The sequence below is a fragment of the Chiloscyllium punctatum genome, chromosome 46, assembly GCF_047496795.1.
Source record: "Chiloscyllium punctatum isolate Juve2018m chromosome 46, sChiPun1.3, whole genome shotgun sequence".
Lineage (NCBI taxonomy): Eukaryota > Metazoa > Chordata > Chondrichthyes > Orectolobiformes > Hemiscylliidae > Chiloscyllium > Chiloscyllium punctatum.
The window spans coordinates 40,958,390-40,985,195 of record NC_092784.1 but is presented as its reverse complement, the minus strand read 5'-3'; the positions used below and the strand labels follow the sequence as shown (position 1 = coordinate 40,985,195).

General features: G+C 43.4%; 1 protein-coding gene across 2 annotated transcripts in view; it reads left to right on the top strand.

The window, feature by feature from the left end:
* Positions 1–26,806, top strand: part of tecrb (trans-2,3-enoyl-CoA reductase b) — a 99,088-nt gene that overhangs the window by 51,964 nt on the left and 20,318 nt on the right. For both annotated transcript variants that reach the window (XM_072564071.1, XM_072564070.1), the window contains 7 exons: positions 3,798–3,842; positions 6,845–6,948; positions 9,322–9,437; positions 11,663–11,768; positions 22,768–22,840; positions 25,314–25,357; positions 26,721–26,778. In XM_072564071.1, coding sequence (XP_072420172.1) covers positions 3,798–3,842; positions 6,845–6,948; positions 9,322–9,437; positions 11,663–11,768; positions 22,768–22,840; positions 25,314–25,357; positions 26,721–26,778 — 546 coding nt within the window. The remainder of the gene's footprint in view (positions 1–3,797; positions 3,843–6,844; positions 6,949–9,321; positions 9,438–11,662; positions 11,769–22,767; positions 22,841–25,313; positions 25,358–26,720; positions 26,779–26,806) is intronic.

Here is a 26,806-nt window from a genome sequence, read left to right as displayed (position 1 = left end):
TCTTCAGCACTCAGCCCATATCCTTGAATGTTTTTACATTTCGAGTGCTCATCTAAGTGTTTTTTAAAGATTGCAAAGTTCTGCACCTCAACTACCCTTCCAGTCAGTGCATTCCAAATTCCCCCTCTGGGTGAATATGTTTTTCCTTAAATCCCCTGTACACCTCCTGTCTAATGCCTTAAAATTATGCCCCCTTGTTATTGATCCTTCAAATAAGAACAGCTGCCTATCTTCTCTGTCAAGACCCTTCTTTATTTTAAATATCTCCAGGAAGAAAAATCCCAGCTTCTCCAGTCTAAGGTGAAGTTTCTCAGGCCTGGAATCAATCCCACTAATGCATTCATTTCCATCCTAAAGTGATTACTTAGAACTTGGTACAGTAGCGCAGTTGAGATTGAGCCTTTTTTTTTGAACAGGTTTATCATAGTAACAATTTTATTTTGTTCCTCTAATGTCTCTGGTGAACTGAATTAAAGTCTTTTTTTTTCGGACTCCAAGTCACTGGGATTTCCTTTGTTGACCGGTTTAAAACTATTCTGTCTCTATTGCGCCTCCATAGCCCCCTTGTCCTACCACAACCCTCTTGCAGCCCTTTCTCCTTCACTCTCATCTTGCAACTCCCACTTTCGTCCATACCTAGCTTACAGCTTCCTCCTTACCACTTTTTCCCCATCTCATCCCCACCCTTGACACTTGTGTAAGCTCCTCCCCTCCACAACTACCACTCAGTCTTCTCTTAGTGTGTACACTTCCAGCCTCAGCAAATAGCAGCCCTGGAACACCCTCACTGCTATCATTTACCTACATAACTGTACGCTGCATTCACAGGCAGTTTGTCTCCTGTGTTTGCTGCTATAGGCTCTCTGAGGAACCGAGCAGCAATAAGTGTAGAAGAAAGCTAGCCTGTGATTGGAGGAGTAGCTTCTCACCATTTTCTTCTAATTGTTATGGACCAGATCAGACCCCTCAAAATATTTTAAGGTGGCTTAGACCCTAACTTTTTTTTTATTTTAAAGGTCAGTATGACATGCTTCCTTTCAGATGCAATTCGATTGGTCAAACTACTCGACATTGAGCAAAACACAATTTATTCAAACACTACATTACATACAACAAAAGAAAGAGGAACTTGGAATAACTTAACTCTATTGGAAAATTTAACAGAATATTAGATTATTTTGCTACTGAACAGTAACTGTTCCAATACAGCAGTATCCCAATGAACATACCTTTGGCAAAAGGCAAATTAAATAAATAGATTGTTTTGCCTGTTGTTGTCCAATCCAGGAAGAAAGGACATTAAAAGACAGTCCTGAGAGAGAGAGAACTCCAGTTTTCAGTTGTAGCAAAGAGAGATGTGGTAGCTTCTCACAACCCCAGCAGCTTCTGCTGAAAGCTAAACCTAAAATCTCTGGTTCTATAGTTGGCAGCTTGACCACACCCAGTCAGGCTGCTTCTAATGTTCCAATGCTTTTTAAGAAAACCCAACGCTTCGCATGACACCTGCCTTCCAATCTCTCTCTAAATGAAACCAGGACAAAACACATCTTAAAACCATGGTATCATCATATACTCTATTCATAGGCATAACTTTTCCTGATTGGTCACCCAGTAAGTGCATTTTATAGAATGACTTGGGGATTTTTGGGTGTAGAACCATGTGCAATTTAGGCTGCGTAACAGGGTAGATGCTGAGAGGGTTCAGGATTAGAAAGCATAATCTCAGAATAAGGGGTTGCCAGTTTAAGACAGAGATGAGGAAATTCTTCTCTTGGATGGAAGTCTGTGGAATGCTTCACAGTGCTTTGAGGCTAGGTCGCTCAGAACACTCAAGGCTAATTGATTTTTAATCAGTAAGAGAATCAAGGATTATGGAAGAAAGGCAGGAAAGTGGAGTTGAGAATTATCAGATCAACCATTTTCTAATTGAATGGCAAGAGTAGACTTGATGGGCTACTTCATCTACCACTGAGGGTCAAAAGCAAGTCTGACGTTTTTGGGAAGATGGTCTTTCCTATAAACACTTCACTTCCGTAAGCATTTTTATTAAATTTATTCAAAGGATATGGCATAATTTGTTGACCATCCCTAATTGCCTTGGAAAACAGACCTGTTACCTTGAACTGCTGCAGGCCATGTGGTATGCGGGGAATCACAGGATTTTGATCCAGTGGCTATATAGATTCAAGGCACGTGGTTTGGATGGAAATGTGCAGGCAGTGTTGTTTCCATGCATCTGTTGCCTACATCCTTCTAGCTAGTAGTGGTCGTGGGTTTAGCAGATATACAGTCTTAGGTGCTTTGGTGAGTTACTACAGTTCATCTTGTAGCTGCATGTGTGCACTTGTGAAGGTTGAGGGATGAAAGAGAGAGTTGAAGGTGGTGGATGTGATGCCAACCAACTCTGCTTTGTCCAGGATAGTGTCAAGCTTCTTTCATGATGTTGAAGCTGCACTCATCCAGACAAATGGAAATTATTCCATCATGCCTTGTGTCTTAGATGGTAGTCACTGGGGAGTCAGGAGGTAGGTTACACTTTGTAGAATTTTGAGCCTCTAACCTGCGTTGGGGATATCAATCATAGGTTTTATATGGTTGGTCTTGTTTGGTTTCTAATGAACACCTCTTTCTTCGTGTGAGTTACCCAAACCCTTTCTTCTAACAGCTCAGCTGGTGAATGGTGTTATGAGCCTTGCCTGGCCTACATCGCAGATCCAACTGCTTTATCCTTATGTTCTCTCAGCTATCCCTTACACATACATTGCAACCCCTCTCACCACCCTGGTTTCAATAGGATTCGTAATATTTGTTGCTATGATCAGAAAAAAACTCAACACAAGTCAAATAAATTGCAGAGAGATGGAGCAAATTTGCTGAAACTTGTTTGCTGTCTCTCCCAGCAATAAACACAGTGCTTACACCATTGTGACTGGCCACTTTGGAGTAGCAACTGGGGAGATGGTTAGATGTGTCAAAGTGGAATTTTCTGGAGACTGGGTTCAAAAAAAAACCACAACAGCTGCATGCAACTGAGTAATCATTCTGCTACTGAAAGTTACTGTTAGTAATGATGACCTTGCAATTATTAGGGAAGAAAATCTCCTGTGTCTCAGCAACACATGCATCCATGAAGGAATCTAAAGGCAAATGTGAATAGGTCATGGTCATTATGTTTTAACTTTGACCATAAGACACAGGAGCAGAAATTAGGCCATTCAGCCCATCCATTCAATCACAGCTGATAAGTTTCTGAACCCCATTCTCCCACCTTCTCCACATACCTTTTGACCCCCTTAACAATCACAAACCTATCTGTCTCTGTGTTAAATATACTCCATGACCTGGCTGCCTCCAGCCTTCTGTGGCAATGAATTCCATAGATTCACTGTTCTGTGGTTGAAGAAGCTTCTCCTCATCTCCATTCTAAAGGGACTTCCCTTTACTCTAAGGCTGTGCTCTCGGGTCCTAGTCTCTCCTGCCAATGGAAACGTTTTTCCAATGTCCACTGTATCCAGGCCTTTCAGTATTCTGTAGGTTTCAATTAGATGCCCCCTCATCCTTCTGAACTCCATCGGATATAGACCCAGAGTCCTCAAACATTCCTCATGTTAAGCCTTTCCTTCCTGGGATCATTCTTGTGAACTTCCTCTGGACCAACCTATAAGTATTTCATTTAAATGTGAATGTTTTAAATGTATAATGATTCTTCAGTATTCACACTGTTCCTATTTACAGTTAGGATATGATCCTATACTCTGCGGAGATGAGTGTTAATGTACTTGACTTTTCTGTTTCAGATACTCGGTGGTATCCTGCCAGGCAATCCATTAGGCTGGATCCAAGTAAGTGATAAATCGATTCCACCTTTGGGTGGGACTTCTACTCATTGGACCTTGTCTGCCCTAATACTCCGATACCATTGGTGTGTGGTTCCACTCCGATAATATTATCCCTTTACCTTGGCTGTGCCACCTCTTCCCAAGTCTTGTGGGTTTCCCACACACTTACTCCATGTCTGTCAAATGAACTCTTCTTCACTTTGTTGGGGTTTGGAATCTTTTTTTCTGTGCCCACTGATTTCTACAGTTTTCATTCACCCAACTGACTCCAATAAAATCAGTAAATGCTTGCCTGTTGCCCAACGCTGGAATGTTAGTGTTTTGTATGTGGTATGTTGTTTTGTGCAGTACAGCTCTTATTTTCAAATGGGAGCACTTCTGTAAGAGGGTGCAGCATTGATTCTACCATGTAATTAAGATGTTTAAGATGAATAGGAAAGAGAGGTGGATACTGGAAAGATGTTTCTTTGTGGGAGAGATTTGAAGTAGATGATACAGTTGAACAATAAGAGTTCTCCCATTTAAGATGAGGAAAACATTTTTTTTCCTGAGGGTCGTGAATCTGTGGAATTCTCTGTCCAGAAAACAATGTTGGTTAGGTTATTGAATATTTGTAAGCCATAGATAGATAGACAGATTTACATACAGACATCAAAGATTATGAGAGGAGCAGGTATGGAGAGGCAGGGTGCAAATAGGAAGGTGAAATTGAAGTCACAGTCAGATCACATGGGCGTCATGGTGGCTCAGTGATTAGCACTGCTGCCTCACAGCACCGGGGACCGGGTTCAATTCTTGTCTCAGGCAACTGTCTGTGTGGAGTTTGTACATTCTCCCTGTGTCTGCATGGGTTTCCTCCGGGTGCTCTGGTTTCCTCCCACAGTCCAAAGATGTGCAGGTCAAGCGAATTGATTATGCTAACTTGCCCATCATGTTAGGTGCATTAGTCAGGGATAAATATAGGAGAATGGGTCTGGGAGGGTTACACTTCAGAAGGTCGATTTGGACTTGTTGGGCCAAATTGTCTGTTTCCACACTGTAGAGAATCTAATCTAATCATCAGCCACAATTTTTTAAATAAGTGAAGAGGCTAGGGGGTGTCAAATGCCCTACATTGGTAAGTGGTTCAGACAAAGGAGCATCTTCTTAAAATTAGTGCTGGCTGATCAGAAGTATGTCAGCAAGGACTTCATATGCAGGGTGTAGTGGAAATCTGGAACTCTGACTCCCCTAAAATGTTAACCGTGGAGGTGAATTAAAAGTTTCAAGACTGAGGTTAGTATTGTGTGTGAGGGCATTTATGGATACTGAATAAAGGCTTGGGCAGCACAGCAGTTAACACTGCTGCCTCACAGCACTAGCGATCCAGGTTCAATTCCACCCTCAGGTGACTGTGGCTGTGGAGTTTGCACATTCTGCCCATGTCTGTGTGAGTCTCCTCTGTTAGTTCTGGTTTCCTCCAACAGTTCAAAGATATACACGTTAGGTGGATTGGACATCCTAATTGTCCCTAGTGTCCAGGGATCTATATGCTTGCCATGGGAAATGCAAGCTTACAGGGATAAGGTAGAAGGCTAGGGATGTTTTTTGATAGGTTAATGTGGATGTTTTGGGTGGAATGGCCTGCTTCTAAACTGTAGGGATTCTGTGAATCTATGAGGCAACATATAAATCAGCTGGGATCTAATTGAAGAGTGGAACTGCAAAGACATCAGTTCTGAAGAAGAGTCAGTTGACCCGAAACATTAACTCTGATTTCTCTCCACAGATGCTGCGAGGTCAGTTGAATTTTTACATCAATTTCTGTTTTTGTTTCTGATTTTCAGCATCCACAGTTAGAGATGTATAACACTGAGACAGGCCCTTTGCTGCAACCCATCCATGCTGATCAGCTATCCTCAAACTGACCTAGTCCCATTTGCCAGCATTTGACTCATACCCTTCTCAACCCTTTTGATTCATATACCCATCCAGATGCCTTTTGAATGTTGTAATTGTGCCAGCCTCCACCAGTTCCTCTGGCAACCGTTCCATACACGTTCCACCTTCTGTGTGGAAAACTTGTCCCTTGGTTCCTTTTTAAAGCTTTTCCCTCTCACCTTAAACCCTTGCCTTCTAGTTTTGGACTCTCCTGCCCTGTGAAAATGACCTTGTCTATTTACTCTATTCACGCCCTGATGATTTTATAAGTCACCATATGGTCACCCCTCAACCTCTGATGCTTCAGGGAAAATAGCTCCAGCCTATTCAGCCTCCCCCTAAAGGTCAAACCCTTCAAATCCGGCAATTGCGTTGTAAATCTTTTCTGAACCCTTTGAAGTTTAACAACATTTTGCCTATAGTAGGGAGACTAGAACTGTGTGCAGTATTCTAAATGTGGCCTCACCAATGTTCTGTTGCAACATGACCTCCCAACTCCTACACTCGATACACTGACCAGTAAAGGCAAGTGTGCCTTCGCTACCCTGTCTACCTTCGACTACACTTTCAAGGTGCTGTTCACCTGCACCCCTAGGTCTGTTTGTTCGATAACACTCCCCAGAGTCCTACCATTAAGTCCTTCCCTGATTTGCCTTTCCAAAATGCAAGACCTCACATTTATCTAAATTAAACTCCATTTGAGTGGCCCATTGGTCCATCTGATTAAGGTCCTTCTTTCGGGTTTTAGATTACTTAGTGTGGAAACAGGCCCTTCAGCCCAACAAGTCTGAAGAATAACCCACCCGGACCCATTCCCCTACATTCCCCTAACATTATGGACAATTTAGCATTGCCAATTCACCTAACCTGCACATTTTCTTTGGACTGTGTGAGGAAACCAGAGGAAACCCACGCAGACACTGGGAGAATGTGCAAACTCCACACAGGCAGTTGCCTGAGGCGGGAATTGAACCATTGTGTCACCATGCCACCCATTTTAATTACTGAAAAGACTCCTGATGATGTGTGTGGGGAATTAAGAAGGAACTGCCTTTCTCTGCATCAGTCTTTCTTGTGTTTTGCAGAGGGCAAGTCACTCAGGGATGAGGAAATTTTGCAGAACCTCCCTGTTGGTACCACAGCCACCCTTTACTTCAAAGACCTTGGTGCTCAGATTGGATGGGTTACAGTAAGTTCTAAATGATCTCACTATTTCAGTCATGGTTGAAACCGTTTGCTGTACGTACCTTGCATTGTGGACATATTTGCCTTTTGAACTTCAGTGGCCCCTTGCCATACGTGAATGATGTTGGGGTACAGCTTTAATTTATAGGTGTCCTTTTTTTTCAGATAATTTTAACTTTTAAATGCTATTTGGTTGCCAAATGATTTGCATTTATACATTCTCAACCTCTAGCATCCCAACTACATTGCTCCCAATGAGGAACTTTCGAAGAAAAAGCAACCACCAGACTACGCACAGCAACCCCCCCCCATAAATAGCAGTGTGATAATGAACAGCTAACTTGTTTCCATCATGTTGGTTGAGGGACACTGGGAGGAACTCCTTTGCACTTTGAAATAATGTCAAGAGATCTTTCACCTCCCTGTGACAGAGCTTTGTTTCAATGTCTGGTCTAAAGACAGGCCCTGCAATAGTGCAGCACTCCCTCAGAACTGCATTGCCAGTCTTTATTCTATCCTGAGGTCTGTGGAGTGGGCTCAAACCTGCAACTATGCGACTTGGAGACAGCATTGCTAACCTTAAACCACACTGTACCAGAGAGACTCTAAAGTTTATTGCCTTTCCTTTTCAAAGCAGTTTGGATACAATGGAGTGTGATGCACACAGAGGTGAACGTTGAGTGAGTTTTGTTTCATTGGTGCTCGTTGAGGGAAGAATGTTCTCCAGGGTAGCAAGAGCTGCCTTTGATTTAGTGCAATGGGATAGTTAATGTCTGTCTCAGCAGAGACTGAGATTGGTTTTATATCTGATCTAAAGGGCCACCACCATTAACAGTGCAACCTTTGCACGTGAACATCTTGTCCACAATTTTTGCTTATAGACTTGTGTATTAAAACTTGAATACTTTAATTTCTGCTATACTGAGTCACTGTGTACCAACAGTTCTTTTTAATGGGAGTGCACGTAGGATGCCTATAACATTTATTCTGACATATTGTCAGTTACCTGTTCAGGCCATGTATTTTTGCATGAAAATTGACTGCTCTGTCCTTTCATCTAAACTACACAATTGGTTGTGTTTCCTGAGGGGCATGCTAGATCTGTTATACATTTCCAGTCTTTTCTAAACATAAAGTAGGCTAGAAAATGCATCTGTGAAGGCAGAAGCAAATTCAATAGTAACTTACAAAAGAGAACTGAATAAATACTTTGGGAACTGAAACAGTTGAAGAGTGATAGGGAAAGAGCAGGGGACAAAGACAACTTAGGTAGCTGTCTTTGAAAAGGTAGCAGAGGTTTGATGGGCCAAATGATCCCTGCCTGGGCTCCTTGATTCAAGTACACGTTGGACAGATTTTGTCACTAACCAAATAATGGCCTAAACTTGAGAGAAACATACTTAAGACCAAAAAGCAGATACCTGTGTCACTCCCTGGGCTCCCAGTGGTGTGTCTGCCTGGACTATGTTCCATCTGGGATTGGGAGTTGCACCCTGACTTTCTGATTTGAAGGCATGAATGTTGCTGACACAAATGTTGTGTGTGCTTCATGAGAGGAGTACAGTCAACCTCATTGATGCATGAAGGCTAGGAATTATAATCTTGTGTGTTAAAGGTAGACTTTGATGAAAAGTTAGCAGTGTAACTACCTATTATGCTTATTCTTAACATGACCTATTGAAGGAATTTGGTTTGCAAATGCATTATGGAATTTTGTATGGCAATTAGACAGAACCAAGAATGAGAGGAGATGTGTGTGTGTCAGCAATTCTCTGGTGCATCAGGATTAGCATTAGAATGACTGCAGTTGCAAGTGAAGATCTGAATTAGCAGAAAGAAATGAGCCATTGCTTTCCAAATAGAGTGCTGGAAATACTCAGCAGGCAGGATCAAGTAGGGTTTCAGGTCAGAAACCTTTTGTCAGAACTGGAGAAAGTCGATGAATGTAGCTGGTTGTAAGAGACAACAGAGGCAATGCTTTTATGCCTCTTTGAAGTGGTATCACTAATTGTTAAAAGAAAACTTAAAGGAATCAACAATTGATTGTTCTACCAAACACTCCAATTCCTCTTCCTGCCATTAATTGTGTGTGCTGTCCACAGAGCCCGAGCCACTGGACAAGTCCTCGATTGTGGACAAGTGACAGGCAGTTTCTACCTTGGACCTAAGACGCTGCTGGTCGGCCAGAAACGAATATATTAAAAGTTCCTCTGGTTTTATTCCCATCCTCCCTATCTTTCCTGCAGTCACCCAGGTCAGCAACAGAGGTTGGGAATGTAGAATTAAATGGAAGTAAACAGTTTACCACGCATCCACACCAGACAAGGAAGTGTTGAAGTACTGTGTGTGATGCATGTTGTTGTTTTTACCCCCTCAGGTGTTTCTCACTGAGTATGCTGGACCGCTGCTGATTTACCTGCTCTTCTATTTCCGACTGCCGTTTATCTATGGCCCTAAGCACGCTTTCACCTCAAGTCCCCATTCAGTTGTGCAGTAAGTTGAATGTTGTCTTGACTCATGGAGATCTCCTTTTTTGCGAATGGTCCAGAATTACAAGTTGTAAACCTGGGTGGACTACAGTAGCTTGGGGAAGAAGGCTACTACCACCATCTTGAGGGCATGGGGGCAGGGGGTAGGAGCAATAAGAACATAGGACAGTGCAGCACACTAACAGGCCCTTTGGCCTGCCAAGACAGGTGGCACAGTGGCTCAGTGGTTAGCACTGCTGCCTCACAGCGCCAGGGACCCGGGTTCAATTCCCGCATCAGGCGATTGTATGTGTGGATTTCCTCCGGGCGCTCCGGTTTCCTCTCAGAATCTAAAGATGTGCAGGCCAGTTGAATTGGTCAAGCTAAATTGCTCATTGTGTTAGGTGCATTAGTCAGGGGTAAATGTAGGGTAAGGGAATGGGTCTGGCTGGTTACTCTTCAGAAGGTTGGTGTGGACTTGTTGCGCCAAATGGCCTGCTTCCATACTGTAGGAAATCTAATCTAATCTAAACAAAATGGTGCTGACACATGATGCCTTTTTAATCTAAAAGCTTTTTGCCTTTTTGCAGTCTGTATCCCTGTATTCCCTGCCTATGCCAATGTCAATGCCTTATGCTATTGTATCCGTCTCCACAACCTCCTCTGACAAAGCATTCCAGGCAATTATGACTCTCTCAAAATAAATCTGCCTCTCACATCTCCTTTAAACTTTCCCCCTCTTGCCTTAAACTTATGTCCACTTGGAAATGATATTTCTAACCGGTGTGAAAGTCTGACTATCAATATTATATCTACATCATTTGTAATTTTGTAAACTTCTGTTAGGTCCCCCCCAGCTCCATCCTTTGACATTCTTGTAGAAAACAAACCGAGTTTGTCCAATCTCTCCTCATAGCAAATACCAGGTAACATCCAGGTAAACCTTTTCTCTCTCCAAAGCCTCTACTCCCTTTTGATATGTAAATGCCAGAAACAAAAACAGCAATTGCTGGAAAATCTCAGCAGGTCTGACAGCATCTGTGGAGAGAAGTCAAGAGTTTGTTTCGGATCCAGTGACCCTTCCTCTGAATAGTCAGCAATAAATGCCAGCCTTGGAAGTCACACTCGCATTTCAAAAATTTAACAAGTGGTTTTCCTCAATGTTTGGCCTACTCAAGGGGTGAGATGTAGGTTCTCTGTCCTTCTATCTACACTGTGCTGCTCTATATTTTACTTATTAGATTAGATTCCTTACAGTGTGGAAACAGGCCCTTCGGCCCAACAAGTCCACACCAACCCGCCGAAGCACAATCCACCCAGACCCATTCCCTTACATTTACCCCTTCACCTAACACTATGGGCAATTTAGCATGGCCAATTCACCTAGCCTGCACGTTTTTGGACTGTGGGAGGAAACTGGAGCACCCGGAGGAAACCCATGCAGGCACGGGGAGAAATGTGCAAACTCCACACATGATTTTGTTCATCTCATCTGTACTATTTATCTCAGAGAGGATGGATTCTTCACTGGGCCACTGTTCAATAGATACTGGTTTATTCCTGACAGAAACACTGGTGTTAGGTGTTGGCAGGCCATGGAGCTGTCTGATTGCATGAGGCTGAGGACTCTGGAGTTGATCCCAAGGCCAACTGATTAATATTTTTCTGGTGACACTGGTTAAGGGGAGAATGGGAGAATCCAAGGCTCTTTAAGCAATATCACAGGAACATCTGCATCTGCCTGTGGAAGGGTGCTCTTCAGATCTGAGGTTGTGTCAGCCTTCCCCTTATGGTGAAATGTAATGAACGATTGAGAATATCGTGGGGGCAGGTTCAGTTGTGTCTTCCAGTCAGGAATTTGCTAAGTACCTGAAGAGAAGAGAATGGCAAGCCTGAAGGTTGGAGGCTGGGAAGTGGTACTCACTGCAGATGTGATGAATGGAATAGTCTGCTGTGTTGTAACCATTCCCTGATTCTCTGTCTGTGCTGATATTGTCACTGATGTCATTTATTACCCAACCCTAATAAGACACTATGCTTTTTGCAGAGGTAATGTGGTTTGATTTTGGGTTATTAATGGGATAGGGTAGAATCTGGGAAAGCTGGATGGAGCACTGCACTTGGATGTTGAAGGGAGTTTTTAAAGACTGCTTAATGTGGTCAGTAACTCCAGTTATATTTTACAATGCTCACCATATTATAAGTGCTGATTAACAGTAAGTACTCTCACTGTCTCATTTCTCCCTGTAGCCTTGCCTGCATTTGCCACTCCTTTCACTACATCAAGAGGCTGCTGGAGACTCTGTTTGTTCATCGGTTTTCCCATGGCACCATGCCATTCCGAAACATCTTCAAGGTAACAGTGTTTACTCTGTCATTATCTGTAGAGTTTTATCCTTTTCTGTGTAGAGCTCTTACCTTGTCCAGCTGTGTTAGAGACCAGCCCCACCATGCTCCCAAGCTCAGTACGTTGACAAGGAAGAAGTATTCAGCTCCTCAAGTCTGCTGCTCCTCCTTAGTAGATTATAGTTATCTTATATCTGTCTTCTCTCCAAATCTTAGGTTTTTCTTTCTGGATGTTTCAGTCAGTCTCAACCTTCACAGCTGTAAGTGAGCTCCAGTAAATTCCACCCTCATATATATCATAATATATCGAGGCAGAATTAGGTCAGTCACCTCATCAAATCCGCTTCATCATTTGATGATGGCTGATATATTTCTCAAGCACTTCCTCCAGCCTTAACCCTAAACCTTGAATTCCATGTCAAGAACCTATCTATCTCTGATTTAAATACACTCAAGACTTGACTTCCACAACACTCTGCAGCAACTAGTTCCATGGATTCACCATCCTCTGGCTGATGAAATTCCTCCTCATCTCTGTTCGAGAGAGGTGTCTCTTCATTCTAAGGCTGTGCCCTCGGGTCCTAGTTTCTGCTAGTAGGAGAAACATCTTCTCCATGTCCACACTATCCAGGCCTCTCAGTATTCTGTAAGTTTCAATCTCATCCTTCTAAATTCCATCCAGTACAGACCCAGAGTCCTCAACCGCTCCTCATGACAGGCCCTTAAAAGCCTCCTGTGGAGCCCCTCCAACACCAGCACATCCTTCATTAGGGTCCTAGAATTCCTCAGAATATTCCAAAGATGATCTGACCAGAGCCTAATACAACCTCAGCAGTACACTTCTGCTCTTGTGAATAACTGCTTCCATATCTTAGATTAGATTAGATTACTTAGATTAGATTACTTACAGTGTGGAAACAGGCCTTTCGGCCCAACAAGTCCACACCGATCCACTGAAGCGCAACCTACCCATACCCCTACGTTTACCCCTTACCTAACACTACGGGCAATTTAGCATGGCCAATTCACATCTTTGGACTGTGGGAGGAAACCGGAGCACCCGGAGGAAACCCACGCAGACACGGGGAGAATGTGCAAACTCCACACAGTCAGTCGCCTGAGGCGGGAATTGAACCCGGGTCTCTGGCGCTGTGAGGCAGCAGTGCTAACCACTGTGCCACTGTGTGGAATTCTTTACTGCAGAGGGCTGCTACGGCTGGATGCTTAAGAGTAAGTTGAGTGAGACTTTGTTTTAATTAAGAAGGGAATCTAGAGTTATGGGAAAAGGCAGGAAAGTGGAATTGAGGGTTATCAGATTGTCCATAATCTCATTGCACAATGGAGCAGACTGTGTGCGCTGAATGGCCTTTTTGATTTTGCTCCTAAAATGGCTAAGCTCTTATTTTATAAGGTTATGCTGCCTTGTTATGGACACTTGGGACAGTGTAATTAGTTTCTTTTGTTATGTATCTTCTTGAATTCTTTGTTTTTTGCTAAAATCCTTAGTTAGATTACCCCTTAATTTCCTATGCAAACTCTGACAACTAAAACCAAACCACCCAGAGAGGGGCACCTTCCACTCAGCTTTTCACCCTCGGAGTGTGAAAACTACTTTTCAGCCATTTCTAGAGGTTAAATAAAATAAATTCCTGACCTTCGCTTTAGAATCAACAGTTAACAATTTATTTATCTAACTCTAACAGTGAACAAATTAACCAAAGTATTAACAAACCAAATAGATCCCTACTGACTACTAGCTATTTCCAAATAAAGCAAGATTCTAATGTTATGTTGTTCCAATAAATAGAAGTTCCACTTGCATTTAAAAAAACATAGAATTTAGTCTCTCAAAATTATAGCCAGGTTATGTGTCTTCTGGAATGGTCTGTGCCTTCTCCATCGATTCTTCTGTCTGGATTGCTTTATCTTTCATTGGTACTATTGTTAATTAGATGGTGCTCTTTCTAAGACATAGATAAGGCTGTGTGAGCAATTTTGCGTACTCGCACACGTGCTCTTGCTCTCTCATGCACTGTCTTGCTCCCGTGCTTGCCTGAACCAATCGCACTGGTTTAGCCTCTTTTACCAAGTCATTTTTCCAAGTGCCTTTCTTAAACCGCCAGCACTGTGACTTTGTGTGTTGCAGTGAAAGCACCTGAGGTCTTTCATCTTTCTTCACCACCCCCCCCCCAATTTTGGGTTTTTTTTTTTCAAGTGGTAAACTATTCCCAGTGTGATCTACTTTTTGTATTTCATTAAAGGATTTTTTTTTCCCCAATTTCCATCCCTCACAGAGTGCAATTGCTGTTTAAAAACTAGTTTTCAGTTCATTCACTCATGCGTATTCAACCGCCATCTGTGCAGCTCTTCTGTTTTAGGATCTGTAATCCTCTGCTCCCCACCTACTCATGCATCCGTCCACACGCAAGTTAAATGAATCTATCATGCCTGCCTCTACTACCGCTGCTGGCAACGCGTTCCAGGCACCGACCACCCTCTGTAAAGTACTTGCCACGTGTATCCCCCTTAAACCTTTCACCTTTCACCTTGAAAGTGTGACCTCTTGTTATTGAATCCTTCACTCTGGGAAAAAGCTTATCTCACTCTACCCTGTCTAAACCCTTCATGAATTTGTAGACCTCAGTCACGTCTCCTTTTTTCTAATTACACACCACCAGGTTATAGTCGGAAGTATAGAGGAACCTTGATCTCCTTTTTTCGAAAGAAAATAAACCTAGCCTCTCTCCATAGCTAGCACCTTCCATACCAGGCAACATCCTCGTAAACCTTCTCTGCACCCTCTCTAAAGCATCCACATTCTGTTGGTAATGTGGCGACCAGAACTGTACATCGGTTCAGCCGCACTTAGAATACTATGTCGTGTACAATTTCAACATGACCTTCCAGCTCTTATACTCAATACCCTGTTCAAAGAAGGCAAGCATACCATATGCCTTCTTGATCACTCTATCCACCTGTGCAGCAACCTTCAGGGTACAATGGACCTGAACTCCCAGATCTCTCTGCTCATCAACCTTTCCCAAGGCTCTTCCATTTACTGTACAATTTGCTCTAGAATTAGACTTCTCAAAATGCATCACCTCACATTTGTCTGGATTGAACTCCATCTGCCACTTTTCTGCCCAACTCTCCAGTCTATCTATATTTTCCTGTATTCTTTTGACAGTCCCTTATTTACATTAGATTTAGATTTACATTACAGTGTGGAAACAGGCCCTTCAGCCCAACGAGCCCACACCGACCCGCCGAAGCGCAACCCACCCATACCCCTACATTTACCCCTTACCTAACACTACGGCAATTTAGCATGGCCAATTCACCTGACCTGCACATCTTTGGACTGTGGGAGGAAACCGGAGCACCCGGAGGAAACCCACGCAGACACTGGGAGAACGTGCAAACTCCACACAGTCAGTCGCCTGAGGCGGGAATTGAACCCGGGTCTCTGGCGCTGTGAGGCAGCAGTGCTAACCACTGTGCCACCGTGCTGCCCACTGTTCTGCTTCTCCACCAATCTTAGTGTCATCTGCTGATCATACCAACAGTGCCCTCTTCCAGATCATTTATGTATATCACAAACAACAGTGGCCCCAGCACTGATCCCTGTGGAACACCACTGGTCACCTTTCTCCATTTCGAGAAACTCCCTTCAACTACTACTCTCTGTCTCCTGTTGCTCAACCAGTTCTTTATCCACCTAGCTAGAACACCCTGCACACCATGTGACTTCACTTTCTCTATTAATTTACCATGGGGAACCTTATCAAACTAAAGTCCATGTATATGATATCTACAGCCCTTCCTTCATCTATCAACTTGGTCACTTCCTCAAAGTACTTTATTAAGTTGGTAAGGCATGATCTCCCCCGCACAAAACCATGTTGCCTATCACTGATAAGCCCATTTTTTTCTAAATATAAATAGATCCTATCCCTCAGCAACTTTCCCACCACTAACATTAGGGTCACTGGTCTGTAGTTAACTGGAATATCCCTACTACCTTTCTTGTACAGAGAGACAACATGAGCAACCTTCCAGTCCTCCGGCACCTCACCTGTGTTTAAGGATGCCACAAAGATATCTGTCAGGGCCTTAGCTATTTCCTCTCTTGCCTCCCTCAGCAACCTGAGATAGATCCCATCCAGTCCTGGGGATTTGTTCACCTTAATAACCTCTAGCCTACCCAACGCACCTTCCCTACTTATGTCAATGTGATCCAGACTAATCAAACTTCTATCTCTAATCTCAACATTCATCATGTCCCTCTCAGTGAACACTGATGCAAAGTAATCATTCAGAATCTCACCCATTCTCTCAGATTCGGCACACAGCCTTCCTTCATTATCCTTTGGTGGACCAATCCTTTCTCTAGTCACCCGCTTGCTTTTTTTATAAGAATAAAATGCTTTGGGATTCTCCTTAATTCTGCTCACTAAAGCTGTTTCATGACTCCTTGTTTAAGACTGGTCCTACTCTTCCAATATTCCTCCAGGGCCCATTCTGTTCTTAGCTGTCTGGATCTTACGTACGCTTGCCTTTTCCTCTTGTCTAGTTGTAAGACTTCTCCTGTCATTCACGGTTCACAAATCTTGCCTGTCTTATCCTTTGATTTCAACGGGACATGCCTATCCTGCACTATCTTTAACCTATCTTTGAAAGCCTCTCTCATATCAAATGTGGACTTACCTTCAAATAGCTGTGTCCAATCCACATTTCCCAGCTCCTCCCTAATTTTAATATAATTGTCCTTGGCCCAGTTTAGTACTCTTCCCTTAGGACCACTGTCATCTTTGTCTACGAGTATTCTAAAACTTACAGAATTGTGTCCATATGTCCATTAATGGCTATACAGTCATATCTATTAACCTCTATTAATGCCATTAATTCATTTATTTTGTTCTGAATGTTGTGCACATTTTAAGTAAAGATTAAATTATGTAATTTTTTTTTCCGTTTTACCATTTTATCTGTTTTTGACACAAATTGTTGCTGTGCTTTTGTGCTTTCGTACACTACTCCTTTCTATTCCACTCTGGGTATCATTATCAAAATAGTTACCCTGTAGTGTTGCCATATCCTTTTGTTTTGTAACCCCATGTATTTGCCGTCTCATTGTTTTAAAGTCCTCTCTACAGCCATTGTTATTCGACACCAGTCTCAATTCAGCTTTCAATTCCTTTTCATTCATTCCATCTTTTTCACGAGGACATGGATGCACCAATTCCCTCAGTTTTTCTTTCATTTTCGAGGATTCATCCTTTCAGCTGAAAGTTTTCTTTTGCCCTTTTAACAAGGGGTTACTTGCAGAGAAAGATGAGGGAGAGTAGCTAGCTACTGGGCACTTTCTTTTACAGAGGAGTTGGGGGAGGAGGAGAAGCAAATATCTTTCTTCACAGGCTGGTTGTTTCCGTTGAGTTGTCCAGTCACGTGGCTACAGCCACCTGCCCAAGAGTCAATCAAGTTGTTGTTACTATGCTCAGGCCCCAGCTGATGATGCCGATTTGAAAAGCCAAGCAAAAATCTGGCTTGAGGCAAAATGACCCTGAAAGGCAGCATTGAATGTACAGTTCACATGTACAGATGTGAATGTACATGTGAATCTTTTTACACAGTTTCCTTAGTTTCAAGCAATATCTTTTCCTGTCTTTAGTCCAGAGCCCAAAACAAAACGATCTTTTTAATCTGCATCCACCCTTTTGAGCTCCAAGAATTTCATATACTTCCAGGTGGCACAATGCTCGATGGTAAGCACTGCTGCCTCACAGTACCAGGAACTCGGCTTCAATTCTAGCCTCGGGTGATTGAGTGGGCGTGTGGGATTGGGTCGGATGCTCTTTGGAGGGTTGGTGCAGACCTGATCGGCTGAATGACCTCTTTCCACACTGTAGGGCTTCTGTGATTCAATAGATCACCCTCATTGTTCTAAACACTGAGAATAAAGACTCCGTCTCTTCCATAAACTCCTCTTGTGGGTCAATGTTACCATCTCAGGATTCAGCCTGGTAGCAACAGGAAGAAGCTATTCAAGCCCCACCAGTCTGTTCCACCATGCAGTTAGATTGTTTCAGATCTGTATCTCTGCCCTTTTTGCCAACTTTAGCTCTAACTCCGATTGCCCTCTAACAACAAAGCTCTCTTATTCCTGGTTCTTGATTGGATTCCAGTTTTTTTTTAAATGTGGAAGTTGCAGCATTTCAGTACTTTGGTGCAACACCCCAGCTCTCATTTTAAGGTTATATCCTTCCATGAAAATAGTTTCTTTCCATCTACCTCATTAAATCTTCCGACCATTTTAAGTAACTCCAGTAAATTACTCCTTAAATTTTTGTATTCAAATGGAGCTCATGCCTAAGTTATGCAACCTGTCCTCATTGCTTGTAACTTTGGGCTGAAGGGAATGGCGCTGCCTATAACAACTTTGTAAGGCGGACAGTAACTTTAACCAAAAAGCATGCCTGTGACGTCCCTCAGCAGAAACCAGGCCATGCATTCCTCTGGCACTGGGAGGTCGCGACCAGTTCAGATTTGTTGATCTACACTGAATTTGATCAGCCCCCTTTAGTACATCCTCTCGATGGTATCATGTTGCTTGCAGAATACGTGCTGCAATGCAGTCAGCCTGAACAGAATAACAGGAGCCCTTGGCCTATTCGTCAAGCTGCTCGATAATAAATTGATTTACTTGGGAGTTGGTTATGAGTTCAGCTTTGTAATGGTTACAGTAATTAGGCATTTCTAACTCTTTAATAAACTCTGTACTCTTCCCTTTTCCCAGTTCCCACCTGCCCTAGCTCATGCAGTCCCCAATCCAATTATTAGTTCATTAGCTTAAACAGACAGGCTGTTCAACTGTGAGGGCATCAAGACCAAGTTATGTGAATGGAGGCTATCAGAAGTACCACTGCTTTGAATCTCTTGTTTCTGTGCCATCTTTCTCTCAAGCTGACTAATGATTATCTAGGACTGGATTGTTGGGTCAAATTCCTAGCATTGCCTGCATAATGGCACTGTAGGTCAATCTACAACACGTGAACTGCAGCAGTTCAAGAAGGCAGCTCACCACCACTACCTCAAGGGGCAACTAGGGATGAGCAGTAAATGCTGGGCCCAGCCAGCAACGCCCACATCCCGCAAATGAATATTGAAAAAACTTGAGAAAACACTGACACTATTCTGGGTCCCTCATTATCTAAAGCATTGTTGACACTGGCTGGTTGGGGATAGGACTTTGATGCTTTCATTGATGGGACAAACCTGGCAATATGAGAAAGGCAGGGGACCAGTACTGGGTGCTGACTGAGTCATGCTGTACCGACAGAATCAAAGATTTGTGAATTTTTGGAGATTGTTGAGCAATGCGGGGACGATACGTTTGTGTTTCAGATGGCAAGATGAATCTCAATGAGGTTGGTATGTTGGTCCAATGGTGCTGTTGGTTTGTACTGTGTCTTTACTTGTGCTGTAACTGTGTTAGGGAACTGGAGCTGGATGAACTTTGGATCATTTGGGAGACTGAGGGAGTGAAAGAGGGGAATTATAAGGAGGTTGTCACACCTAAGTTACAGGATAAAGGTGGCTGGGTGACCGTCAGGAGAGGGAAAGAGAATAGGCAGTCAGTGCAGCGATCATCTGTGGCCATTCCTTCAATAATAAGTATACCGCTTTGGATACTGTTTGGATGGACGATCTGCCAGGGGAAAGCCATAACAGCCTGTCTTTTGCACTGAGCCTGGCTCAGAAGTGAAGTGAGGAGGATAGGAGAGCAATAGTGTTAGGAGATGGTTAGAGGAACCGACAGGAGATTCTGTGGTCGCGAATGAGACTCTCGGATGGTATGCTGCCTCCCAGTTACAGGAGCTAGAAGTCGTAGTACATGTTGGTACCAATGACATAGGTGAGGAAAGAGATGAGGATCTGAGAAGTGAACGTAGGGGGTTAGGTTGGAAACTGAAAGGCAAGATGAGCAGAGTAGTAATCTCAGGATTGCTACCGGTGCCACGGGCTAGTGAGGCGAGGACCAGAGAACGAGTGCAGCTAAGCACGTGGTTTCAGAGCTGCTTTAGGAGAGAGAGCTTCAGATATTTCGATCATTAGGATAACTTCTGGGGAAGGTGGGACCTGTACAAGGAGGAGAGTTGCACTGGACCATTATCCAGGGTGGAAGGTTTGCTGGAGCTCTTTGGGACGGTTTAAACTAATTTGTCAGGGGGATGGGAACTGGAGCTACGGATCAGAGGCTGTGTAGCCGGTGAACGGACAGCTATAGTGTGCAAGGAGTCTGTGAGGAAGGATAGACAGCTGATAGGCCAAAGTTGCAGTCAGTGTGATGGGATGAAATATGTTTATTTTAAAGCAAGTAATCAGGAATAAGGGTATTAGACTTGGACCATGGATTAGTACGTGGAGCTACGATGTTGTGGCCATTACGAAGGCTTGGATATCACTGGGACAGGAATGGTTATTGGATGTTCTGGTGTTTAGATGTTTCAAAAGGAATGGGGAGGGGGGTAACAGAGGTAGGGGCTGGCATTGTTAATCAGGGATAGTATCATAGCTGCAGAAAGAGGTTGTCGAGGAGGGTCTGTCCACAGCGTCAGTATGGGAGTCACTTTGGGAGTTATCTATAGACCACCCAATAGCAACAGAGACACTGAGGAGCAGATTGGGAGACAAGTTTTTGGAAAGGTGCAGAAATAGTCGGGTTGTTGTCATGGGTGACTTCGACTTCCCTAATATTGATTGGAACCTCCTTAGTGCAAATAGCTTGGATGGAGCAGCTTTTGTCAAGTGCATCCAGGAACGATTTCTGGCTCAATATGTAGATAGGCTGACTAGAGTGGTGGCTATATTGGATTTGGTGCTTGGCAACAAACTAGGTTCAGGTGTCAGATCTCACGGTGGGAGAGCATTTCGATGATAGTGATCACAACTCCATGACCTTTACTATACTCTTGGAGAGGGATAGGAGCAGATGGTATGGGACTGTGGAGCATAAAGTGGGAGCTGATTTTCTCCAGGAAAAGAATGACAGAAATGTGGAGGTTTTTCAGGGCGCACTTGCTGCAGGTGATGGATGGGTTTGTCCCATTGAGGTAACGAGGGGATGGTAGGGTGAAGGAACATTGGATGACAAGGAATATGGAACATCTAGTCAAGAGGAAGTGGGAAGCTTACTTCAGGCTGAGGAAACAAGGATCAGGCAGGGCTCTAGAGGAGTACAAGGTACCCAGGAAGGAACTGAAGAATGGACTTAGGAGAGCTAGTAGGGGCATGAAAAAGCCAAAGCTAATTCACTAATGAGAGGGACCTTATAGTTTGTGAGGATAGTGTGGAACAGGCTGATACACTTGAACAGGTTGATGTTAAGAAGGAGGATTTGCTGGAAATTTTGCGAGAAAGCATGAGGAGGATAAGTCCCCTGGGCCAGACGGGATATACCCAAGGATACGACTGGAAACAAGGGAAGAGATTGCTGCACCTTTGGCGATGATCTTGCTGTCCTCACTGTCGATTGGAGTAGTACTAAATGATTTGAAGGGAGCAAATATTACTCCCTCCTTCAAGAAAGGGAAGAGGGATAATCCTGGGAATTACAAACCAGTCAGCCTTACATCGGTGAAGGGCACGTTATGGAGAGGATCTGAGGGACACAATTTATGATTATTGGAAAAGCACAGCTTGATAGTCAACATGGCTTTGTGAGGGGCATATCATTACTCCTAAACCTTATTGAATTCTTTGAGGATGTGACAAAACACATGGAAGATGGAAAAATGGATGTGGTGTATATGGCACGTTTTAGCAAGGCATTTGATAAGGTTCCCCATGGTAGGCTTATTCAGAAAGTAAGGAGGCATGGGATACGGGGAATTCTGGTTGTCTGGATACAGAATTGGCTGGCCCATAGAAGACACAGGGTAGTAGTAGATGGAAAGTATTCAGCCTGGAGTTTGGTGACCAGTGGTATTCAACAGGAATGAGTTCTGGTACCTCTGCTCTTTGTGATTTTTATAAATGACTTGGATGAGGAAGTGGAAGGGTGCGTTAGTAAGTTTGCCGATGACACGAAGATAGGCAGTGTTGTGGATAGTGTGGAGGGCTGTTGGAGGTTGCAGTGGGAGATTGACAGGATGCAGAGCTAGACAAGAAATGGCAGGTGGAGTTCAACCTGGAAAAATGAAGTGATTCATTTTGGTAGGTTGAATTTGAATGCAGATTAAAGGCAGGAGTCTTGACAATGTGGAGGAACAGAGGGATCTTAGGATTCATGTTGATAGATCCCTCAAAATTTCCACCTAAGTTGATAGAGTTGTTAAGAAGGCGTATGGTCTGTTGGCTTTCAATTGCAGGGAGGGTTGAGTTTAAGAGCTGCAAGATTATGCTGCAGTTCTATGAAGCTCTCATTAGACCACACTTCGAATATTATGTTCAGTTCTGGTCACCTCATTATAGCAAGGATGTGGAAACTTTAGAGAGGCTGCAGAGGAGATTAACCAGGATGCTGTCTGGACTGGTTTTAGGAAGAAAGGTTGAGGGAATTAGGGATTTTCTCATTGGAGTGCAGAAGGATGAGAGATGACTTATTAGAGATGTGCAAGATGATGAGAGGCATAGATAGAGTGGATAGTCAGAGACCTTTTTCTATGGCAAAAATGTCTATCACTAGGGGACATAATTTTAAGGTGATTGGAGGAAGATTTAGGGGAGATGTCAGAGATTGGTACATTCCAGAGTGGGTGGGTGCTTGGAATGCACTGCCAGCAGTGGTGGTAGAGTCGGATATATTAAGGACATTTAACTGACTGTTGGATAGGCACATGGATTATAGTAATATGTCGGTTAGCTTGATCTCAGAGTAGGATAAAAAGCCAGCACAACAACAAGGGCTGTACTGTACTGTGCTGTACTGTTCTATTTCTATGTGAATGCTTTGATCCCCTGTTCTTGTTCTGAGTCCTGTTTAATTTGGAGTTTTCCTTCTCTTTTAGAATTGCACTTATTACTGGGGTTTTGCAGCCTGGCTGGCTTATCACATCAATCACCCGCTGTACACACCACCTGGTAAGTCACAGCCCGTGTTAACGTTAGTGTGAATCAGGGTGCTGGCTTGAGTACCCGATCTACCCTGCACTGAGGCCTGGGAAGAATTGCCCACTGCACATGACAGTGGTACCCAATTTTGGTACAGCGAGGGCACGGTGCATCAGCTCGCCCTTAGGCAGAACCCATTAGGAAGGTTTCCCAGAAGCTTGATATGTATATGCCCTGGAGTAGATGCCCCCATTACTGAGATGCTTCGATCAGTGGTCACTCCTGGCCTTCCTATCCACTCTCTCCATTCTGACCATATCAGCGATTAACTAAAGTTGCTTTGTCGTTCTTGCCCAACTCCTTCATCAAGAATGACGAGGGCAGCAGTACTGGGGATGGAATATTTTAATACTACCACTCGTCTTATGTTCTAACATGGACTTAGATTGGTGTTTTCTCTCTCTTTGTCTCTTGGGCATCCTTCCTTGGTATCACCTTTACCCATGAGGGCAACAAATTAAGCTGCACCAGTGTCGTTGCCCACATCCTGAGATAGAATGAACTTTTTTGGTTGCCATGACATCAGCAACACCTGATTGCATTTGCGTAACACCTTACTTTTTTTCATAGTAGGGAAATATCCCTAGCGGTCTCGCAGGAGTATTATCAAATAATATTTGACATTGGGTCCATATCTTAGAGGAGGTGATTTGTGAGATTGATTTCCAAGGTGCAAGGACTGCAGCACCCCACCCTCATCATGGAATTTCACAGTAGGTGTGGCCTTGCCAGATTTGGCTGTATCTTGAGAACAAAATAAACCAGATCTAATTTATTTTTTGGGGCTGGGGTGGGGGACACGGCAGTGAGTAACACCACTGTAGAAGTCTGTGGTTACACTTCCCTTGTTTCCTTTCCCAACTTGCTGTATCCCTTGCTGTGCATGTGGGTCACAGGATCAGGCTGATTGCGATGCCTTCTGTGGCCAACACACTCTGGGCTCAAGTGAAGAATAACTGCCTGTGAGACAGAGGGGTTGGGCAACTTTACCTGTACAACTCTGGAGGCCTCTTGTGAGTCCCCTATTCCATTCACTCACTTTAACCTACTTAAATCCAACTGTCTGGAATTCCATCCATAAACACGTGCACTCTCACATAGCATTAAAATTGATCAGTCTTTTTGTTAACCCCCATCTAGTGTATCCTCCTTCAATTCATAGTCAGGTTCTATCTGATTCTGTTACTGTAAAGCCACATGTCTTGGCATGTAAAAAGCAAGTTAGGTTTGCTGTTAACTGCAGGTTAGTTTGCTGTGTGTTGCAAGAGTGCAAATTTCAAGATGTGATGCATTGTATTTGATTAGGTACTCTGAGAAAAACCACAAAGGTTTCGAAGCCTTCGAGTCTCTTGCCAAGTAGTCGCTTCACTGCTGTGGTTTGTAATGGCGATTTATATCCCATTACATAAAAAGAATTGCCAACATCAATATTATCACGAGAGCTCCATCATCCTTTGCAGTTGACATATACGACATCTGTCAGCTGAATGCATGGGAGCCCAGTTTTGGGTAACTGCTTTCCAAGTGTCTGCTGGTTTTTGCCAACCTTTGAATTTTCTGGGGTGAGCACTGTCTGGGTGGGTGGAGTGGAGTGGAGGGAGATGCTGTCTGATAATGATCTTGCTTCTTTGCCAAAAGTATATTACTTTCCTCCTTGCCTGCTGTGGGTCCTTATGCTCTCTTTTTGAGGTAAAGGTCGTTTCCTTACAGAAATGCATCTCTATGCATGCATGTAAGCATGTTGAGGTACTCTGAGAATTCCCTCTTCACTCCTGTGGCCTCCAACTGCTTGTGTTCCAGGTAGAGGCCTTGTGGCAGCTATTTGGACTGGGGGTGGCATTTGTTCTTAGCTCTTTGAGGCCTTTTGATGTTTTATTTTTTGGTTACTCTTTTGGATGCAGGAGGCCTTGGCTAGATCAGCATTTGTTTGCTACCTAATTGCCCTAAGTATGCCTTGCAGGGTCGTTTCAGAGGGTAGTTAAAAGCTGGCCAGGCTACTGTGGTGTGGAGTCACATGTAGGCCAGAATGGGTGAGAATGGGAAATTTCCTTCCTTAAGGACGTTAGTGAACCTGATTAGGTTTTTTTTTGAACAACAATTGATAATTTCATAACCACCGTTAGACTAGCTAGCATTATGATTTGATTTATGAATGAGATTTGGATTATATCGTGAGGGTTTGAGCTGGTGTCCAGTCTGATAATAAAAGAATGTGCTGGAGGAACTCAGCGGGTCTGGCAGCATCTGTGGCAAGAGAGGTAGAGTTAACATTTTGAGTCTGGTATAACTCTCCGGAACTCATTATTTTGGGTCTCTGAATTGCCACCTTTCTTGTGCCCCACAACCAACCCATAACCTTTTTGGATAAGGGTGCTAGAGACTAGGTTCCTTTTAGACGTCTTTCTGGTTTCCTGGATAATTGACTGATTTTTTTCTATTTCAGCTTATGGGGACAAACAAGTGAAAATTGCTCTTGCTATATTCCTGGTAAGTTTCCCTTTCTCTAATATCTACAAACTTTTAATTTAAATATCTGATTAATACTGCCCTTTTTCTTTGCTGTGGAGTTTACCAGCTACAAAACCATGAGAATTTTGCTCGAATGAATTTTGTTTTCCATTTTAATTAATGTTCTTGAGAATAAAGTTGTCAGTATATGTAGCTATTGATCATTATTATTCATATTCTCTGTCTTGGAGATGATGCTATAGTATATGAATTGATGGTAATGTTAATCTGCACTGACTCCTCCCTCAAATAGCTCAGGAGGGACAATTTGGAGTGAATTTCCTCAGGACACTCTTCCAAGCCTCCACGTGACTGGTTTTGAATTGAACTGAATTAACTTTGTCACGTACACGAATGAGTACAGTGAAAAGTTTACAAGTCGTCACTTACAACACCATCTTAGGTACAAGATACCTATGTACAGATTTTTCAGTACAAGTTCTTAGCGATAAAAAAAAGATAAAGAAATAAAAAGCCCAGCATAGCAGATTGTAGGAATGAATTCTGAATGTGGACCTTCCAACTCAGTCCACGCTGGCACCTACCCTCCAGTCTGCACTGGGCCTTGACTCCAGACTGTGCCAGGAATCGCTTCAGGGACAGGAGACTGCTCTGGAATTATCTTGAGGCCAGAAGTCCACACTGAGGCCATGCCAAGCTGGGAGGATGCCTTGCTGAATCCATGCCGAGGCCAAGAGTTCAGGCGTTTGAGGAGTAAACAGTTTATCCTGCCTGAGAAAAGAGTGCTGATTGAACCTGATAGGTTGAAGTGTTGCTGAAGAATGCACCAGAGAACAGTTCTTATCCCATACTTTTGTTTAATTTTTAAAAAAAATACAGTGCTGGATATTCTAGGTGCAAAGGACAAGGCACTGCATTTGAAAATATGTAGTTTTTAGCAAATGTAAGTGAGCCATGTTGTAATCCTAACTAATGATCCTAAATTGGTTACTAGTGTGGTTCTTACTTTATTTGGGACTGTCCTGCAAATGCTGACAGTCGGGGAAATCAGTCTGACGTCAGATGTTGTGGTTTAACTTTGGCAAGTATGGGCTTTCATCTGGATTGCAGGGAAATGAAAGCATTGCAGCAGGCCATTCGCTAGTCTGGGTATCAGTCGTATTTATGCCCCATGCATGCATCCTCCTACCCTGTTTCATCAAACTCTATCCACAAATCCTCCGAGAGCATCCTGATTGTGCTGTGGCTAAAGCACCTCGTTATAATGTGATGCTTATCTGGGAAATATTGCTGGAGTTAGTGATTCTCAGCTGCCTCTGCTTGGTGAGTTTTTTGGCAGTCATTTGCTTTCTTGTTTTCTCTCTCTCTCTCTCTCCTGCAGTTCTGCCAGCTGGGAAACTTTTCAATTCACGTGGCACTGAGGAATCTTCGGCCACCAGGTGAGGCTGTGGTATACAATGGTATACA